The 6448-nt window shown below is 38.8% G+C and overlaps 1 protein-coding gene across 1 annotated transcript; it reads right to left on the bottom strand.

Annotated features, from left to right (window-relative positions):
- Window positions 1-267: 267 nt before the first annotated feature.
- On the bottom strand, window positions 268-3587 carry LOC139137961 (uncharacterized). The gene is made up of 4 exons (XM_070706194.1): window positions 3222-3587; window positions 2390-2577; window positions 1882-2040; window positions 268-1186 (listed from the first exon to the last, which is right to left on the bottom strand). The coding sequence occupies exons 1-4, from the start codon at window positions 3238-3240 to the stop codon at window positions 1052-1054; spliced, it is 501 nt and encodes a 166-aa protein (XP_070562295.1). The 5' UTR covers window positions 3241-3587; the 3' UTR covers window positions 268-1051.
- Between the last annotated feature and the right edge of the window lie 2861 nt (window positions 3588-6448).

Genomic DNA, 6448 nt, shown 5'->3' with positions numbered 1-6448 from the left:
ACCACAGCCATTATCTTTCTGAGTTTTATTTCAAAGTAAGTCTCTTTATCGACCTTCTGTTTGCTTGTTTTTGTTTGTTTTTATCTTTCGGTTGTTTTGTTTATCTTTTTGTTTGTCTGGTTTGCTAGTTTGTCTTTCAGTCTGTCTACACCGTGACATCTTTTCTGTAATGTTATTTAAAGATCGTACAAGTTTTCTTCCGGCAAAAAGGCACGACAAACGAATGCCCTTTTATATAAAGTCGACGACAATATTTATTCCCACATGTCGGTAAAAGATACTTTGTAATAAGTTATATAAGTTTCAAAAGATACGTTTGTGATTGATGAGTTAATGAGTTCACATTTATCGACGATTGCGCCCAACGCTGGTCTTGTGTGCAATGCTCTGAATCAAGCACAGCACCGCATCTGACGTCATTCTCGTCTCTTCAATTATACAAGGATAAAGTTATATATTTTTTCGTTCATGACAAATGTATGCAGTGAAATTGTTTTTCTATTTTTGTTAAGAATAGTTTTAAAGGAGAAAACGTGACATAACTTTAATTTTCATTCAAATACTATACTTGATATAATACAAAATTTGGGGATTTGAAAGTAGATTTGTATATTTTTTCATCCATCATAACCAAGTCAGTATATCCAGAAATAGATACAATATTCTTTGGATAAGGTTTACTTTGCCTCCATTTTTACTTCTTCCATAAGCATGAAACCCGAACACTATTTGAGAATGTACCAGATGTACGTTTTCAAAGTCCTTGACATGTGGTAATTGGTCTCAACCGATATAGTTACTTCGGTTCAAAGAGTTAGTATCTGTCGGTTGCCAGTCTCTCTTCATTCATTTTTCGTAAAGGTAAAGGTCATGTGCTTTAGGAAATCATTTATTCTCGCTCTCAGCCCTCCTCCATTGTGCAAGACACTGAGGAATAAAAGGTACGACTCCTTCCCTTTAAGTTTGTCCTTTTGTAGGCAATTCAACGCATAAAAACTCGGGCTAGTATATGTTGCCCCATCGGTGAAATTTATATTATATAGTTTTTCATTTATATTATTCGACGAGTTATGAGGGTGGCGTACACAGTCACTCCGATTGCAATTGTAAGGCACGAAGCCGCGAGGGACAGTCTTGTCATTCTGCTAGCCGCTGTGGAACTCCCGCGTACACGGTATGAATATGCCTGTCAACAAAAGAGAAAGAATGAACAGTGAAGTAGCCAGCCTGTAACCAATTCGATCGGTCTCCATTCTCAAAACCTGCTGACAGTAATTGAATTAGCGATCAGTATCTCTCCCCTGCGTGCACTGTCTCGACATACTTTTCTTTTAACGACAGTCCCTCTATCCGTGCTTTAACGCAGTCATGAAAATTTAACCCTTCAGAAGGGACAGGTCGGTATGGTTTCTGCTCTTTGAGTTGACAACGTTATAGGGAGGACATTATCTGTGAAGTTGAGCTTGACGCAAATTTTCAATCTTTCCTTTATATAATCCGACTCATACTGTCTATACAGCATTTTAACAAACTTCAATCTTCACACAATATAAAGTTGCCGGCATTAATCACGCGTTTGTCAGTCCCTTCAACGTATTTCTTTCCTTTCGGTTCTATACAATTCTATATTCATAACAGCCACTTCATCACATTTTGTGCAATATCTAGAACTGCAAGTTTTAAAATCTTACATAATCAACTATTTACATTTTTTGAAATTGGTGAACATAACAAAGAAAGTTTTACCTTCAGTAATGAAGAATAATAATGATGTGAACTTGGACAAAATAGACTTCTTCAACTACATGTACAAGCATATCAAGATTTACAGAAATACATTGATAGGGGACATACTCAACTAAATCGGAGGAAATTACTTACGTATCCGGACAATATAATGGCGACCATTCCCATCGGCCAGAAACACAGAATACATGTACACAGAGCCATGAACATACCGAGTTTGTCTTGACGAGTAAAATCTTCACGCTCATCGTGACGAACTGTCGGTTGTCTACTTATCATATTGCTCGTTGTGACCTGATAAGATGAAGAAAATGTGAGAAAGGAAAAACGGCAAATGGTTGAACTTTTTCATTTCCTTATGAATCGTGGGTCTTTGTCACCGTTGTCGTCGGCGTCATCCTCCTCGTGCTCATCCTAATCCTCATCATCATCATCATCATCATCATCATCATCATCATCAATATTGTCATCGCCATCATCAACCACAACATCAACAACAAAGGGAAGCAACATAAACTACAATAGCATAATAGTGATAATGATGACCATCCTATGAAAATGATCGTTCATCGTCGTTGTCGTCTGCTGCAAGATTTATCGGTTGGTATTTACTAAAAAATAAAACATACTTATAGAAACTTACAACTACTGTCCCATCGGAGGAAAAGTGAACCACGGAATGTGTGGCTTGTGTGAAGGTAGCAGTTTGCTCTGTACTGGACTCGGATTGTACCAACCCTGTCTGCATTGCGGGACGGAATTGCGGAGCGCCACCTACGGCGGCTGAATAAGGTGGCGGAGGTTCGTCATGCTGGTTGGGTGCTTCTTGTACTGCGGAGGAAAGGTCACAATAGCATAAGAACAATGTGGTAAAGCAGAAGTTTGAAATCTACACATGATTTTGTAACGTTGAGATTTTACTCCATGTGTCAATTTCTCAGCTGTACACAAAAGGATGACTGACAGGTGTGTTTTCTTTGTTAAATATTGTACTATGGCCGATCAGTAAGACTTGAGCAATGCAGCCTTCCAAAATAAACTGAAGGTATCGTAGAAGCATAGAACACTAGTACTGTATGACAGATTTCAACCACAGACACTTCTAGCAGATGTATCGAAATCCATTATATCAGAAGGCAATGGTTCCGTACATCACTCAGCTCCTGCATGGCCCATAGTGGTCCTGGTAACGTTATTTAGCAATGCATACATGTACCAGATGTACAACACTTGTCGCTATGCCTTGACACAAAGACGTGTTTGATTTTGACAAGTCATAAACCAATGTCCTCATTAATTGGTGCAACAACTGCAGGCGTTACCCTAAGAGCATGGTTAAGAGGAAATAAACCTTTGGCTTGTGTGAAACAGTCGACAGTGCGAACACGATACTGGGTGGATCATCACGGTTCGGACTCGAGAACACTGAAGAAAACAGTAAAACATGAGGGAAAGAGTGTTTGAGTTAACCATACCTCTGTCCTGGATGGTCATTTTGTTGCCAGACAAGGAAGCATTTCTTGAATCTGTACTATGCGCTCCTTCCGAGAACACGGTGAATAGTAACAGAGTTCCGGGGGGTCAGAATTTTTAGTTCATGTACATTGGTCAAAGGGAGTTGTTATGGAAAGACTGTTCCGCACAACAAACAGCAGAACAAGTTGCCGCGACTTGTCGTAATCCCACGTTGACCCACTTGTCGTCAAACGACGGGTGAGATTTGGCCAAATCTTGCCTTCTGTTGGTATCTCGTGTAATGAGAGGTATAGGCCATCGCGGTTTGATATGTGGCTGTTAGACCGATGACCTGACATCGGGGCACTCTCTAAAAGGTCATGCAATCTAAAATATCGATTTGTTTTACTTCCCGACGCCGGTCGCGTCAATGTTGACTCTGTGTACAGTCTCAGTGCAAAGTCGGGTAAAGTAGATCACCAGTTTAATGATTAACTGTTCCAAATTTCACACACACTATGATGTTGTGGTCGAATCCATCACAGAATACAATGTATTTGAGTGAGAACTGAAGCTAGAACATTCAACATAAATGGTAGTATTTCAGCTACTTTGCATCAATACAACTTTTGCGTTCTCAGAGAGAGAGAGAGAGAGAGAGAGAGAGAGAGAGAGAGAGAGAGAGAGAGAGAGAGAGAGAGAGCCTATATTTAGAACGGTCGATTGAACCATGACGTCATCAACGGAACCAGAACATGGTTTCGATGAACTTGCTATCGCATCAACAACATGAATTGTGGCTTAGGACCTATTCTCGTTTCGCCAATATAATATGTGTGGCTCATTGTATTAGCTCGGGATAAATGCCTCGAAGGCCTCCCATTTTTTCGATAGCTGTCCTTGTATCGATAATAAGGTATTTTCGACAGGTTCTGGTATCAACTGAATTTGTGTAGGTGTGTACAAAAGATAACATAAATTTGCAGGCCAGTGCAATTTTAGCAAATTGGTACAAGCACAGGTTAGCAGTGGAAAGACTGCACCTCTGACGTAACTGGTTAACGACTCTGTTGTCTAACTAAATACAAGTCAGATGTCCCTGCAGTTTGGTACCAATTCACATTTAAGTCATTGTTTTTATTCAAACATTTCGTGTTAACAATCATCTAGTGGTTGTTGTTGTATTTTATTCTTGTACTTCACGAGTTTCTCCTATCAGAATTCTCAAAGTGAAGAAGTTTTAGAAATGTTTCCAAGATGTACTTCACATAAGATAGTCTACGTACTGTCATGTTTTCGTTGATAGAATTTGGATACCATCATAATCATCTCAAGTGTTTCGTATAAAAGTAATTCATTTGGCAAAAAGAAATTTGGAAAAATGAAAATAACAACATCAAGTGTCACATCGGCATCATGTTCTTATGGGGGACTCCTGGTACATACTGTTATCCTTGCGATATAAAACAAGTATTTATTTCGTGGTTAGTTAAAACTGGTTTACTCAGGGTGAAGACAAGGGATGCTACTTGGCAAAGCCTTGCAGTGATTTCCTTAACAAAACAGGGAAGCGAAAATAATTTTGTCTACAGATGTATTTTTAAATGTTGCATGTGTATGACCTTAGCTGCCACTTTCAATTATGTGATATCATTGGTGATACCAACACGATAATTACAACAACCAAGCAGTTGTTTCGACATTTCGCGCGTTCACACTTGCGAGAAGGTCAATTGACCTTTCCGCGTCCTTGCAACTTTGGGCGGTGATGACCATGTGCCCGTCATTCGCTTACCAAATGACATCATTAAAACTTCAAGTCGGACTTACGATTATCTGTGTAATATATTGCCATAGGTTGGTACATTCGTCTACGACAAATTCATGGCAATCCCTCACCACGATCTTAATTTTTAACAGCAACGCTGCTGATTGGGTCCTAGAGAACGTTATTCTTTCACATTCTGCCACATAATTTGTTGGTAATACAAATTGCACTGCTATAATTCCGGACTTCAACAAAAGTGCGCCCTCGTTACAAACTCGAATGCAGTGACTTCGTTAAACAAATGCAACATTCAACGTTATTGTCAATGACTCAGGACGGTACACAAAAGGGTCTTAGTCATAGTGGAGTATCCATGTTTCGTTCGTTTGTTTGTTCACAAAGCAAATGACATTTGCTCCAAAAAGTGCACATAACCTCAATACTGTAGCTGTATATATATATATATATATATATATAATATATATATATATATATATATATATATTATATATATATATATATATATATCTGTATATATACATAACTTACAAGGTGTTACGACAAACAATATCTCTTATTGGTTGAAAAAACTTGTTTTATTTGAATTTGAGTGCTTGGGATTTAGAGGGAGCGTTTAAATATGGATACCGATCGTATAGAGCTTTACGCCACATTGTATTCTAAAACGTATAAAATATTATTTGATTTTTTGAAGACCACTATGTATGAATCTTTCATTTGGCTCGAAATAGCTGAGGTATACATGCTTCCCAATGCACATGAATGTCATTTCGCACCGATAGTGCACCGCATGTGAGGAGCCCGACATTTCCAGACGGCGCACAACTCATCAGAAATTTAGAAATAAAAAAAACTGTAACTCTTTTGGATTGATACGCTTGAAATGTCATCTTTCTCAATATGTTGGTAAGAAATCGACTCAATGTACATTCGAGTCCAGAGATTGTTGAGTGTAGCTATAGTGTATGTCGCATGAGGGCTGCGTGTATTGGGATTTCATGATATGATTGTATGGTCGCTGACGGCTACCAAAATATCTTCTCGTATCAGTGACACAATGCCCAACGTTTCGTATCAAATCTTCCTTACAAATTATCATTCTTTATCGTGGAATTAAAACGAGCGACTAAGAATTCCGACAAAATAGCAAGTGCAAAGCCATCACACCAGCAATGTTGGGAGCGGGCTCCCAAATACGGCAATCGGGTGTGGGTGGAACGGAACGTTTCTCAACTGAAAATACAGAATGATCTTGTTTGGCGATAGTTCGCGCCTCGAAAATGAAAGACTTCAACTTTTGCTCAAACTTTCAGCGAGCAATGAAACTTTCATCAATTCTCTATCAAAATCTATGTTAAAAATCGGGGTCGTCGTGCAAATTTCGGTCCTCATGTCAGACACTGCTTGAATCTCACTGACCTGGCAAAGTTTCTTCCATACAAACTTTGAATTTTTTAT

The sequence above is a fragment of the Ptychodera flava genome, chromosome 8, assembly GCF_041260155.1.
Source record: "Ptychodera flava strain L36383 chromosome 8, AS_Pfla_20210202, whole genome shotgun sequence".
Classification (NCBI taxonomy): Eukaryota; Metazoa; Hemichordata; class Enteropneusta; family Ptychoderidae; genus Ptychodera; species Ptychodera flava.
Note: the sequence above shows the minus strand (reverse complement) of the source record. Positions and strands in the feature narration are given on the sequence as shown.

What these genes read in the sequence shown, in the direction of transcription:
- LOC139137961 (XM_070706194.1), bottom strand. An exon ending in CCTCCGATGGGACAGTAGTT is followed by an intron (nt 2,041 to 2,389) that starts GTAAGTTTCTAT and finishes TCATCTTATCAG; the next exon opens with GTCACAACGAGCAATATGAT. An exon ending in CCATTATATTGTCCGGATAC is followed by an intron (nt 1,187 to 1,881) that starts GTAAGTAATTTC and finishes TTTTGTTGACAG; the next exon opens with GCATATTCATACCGTGTACG.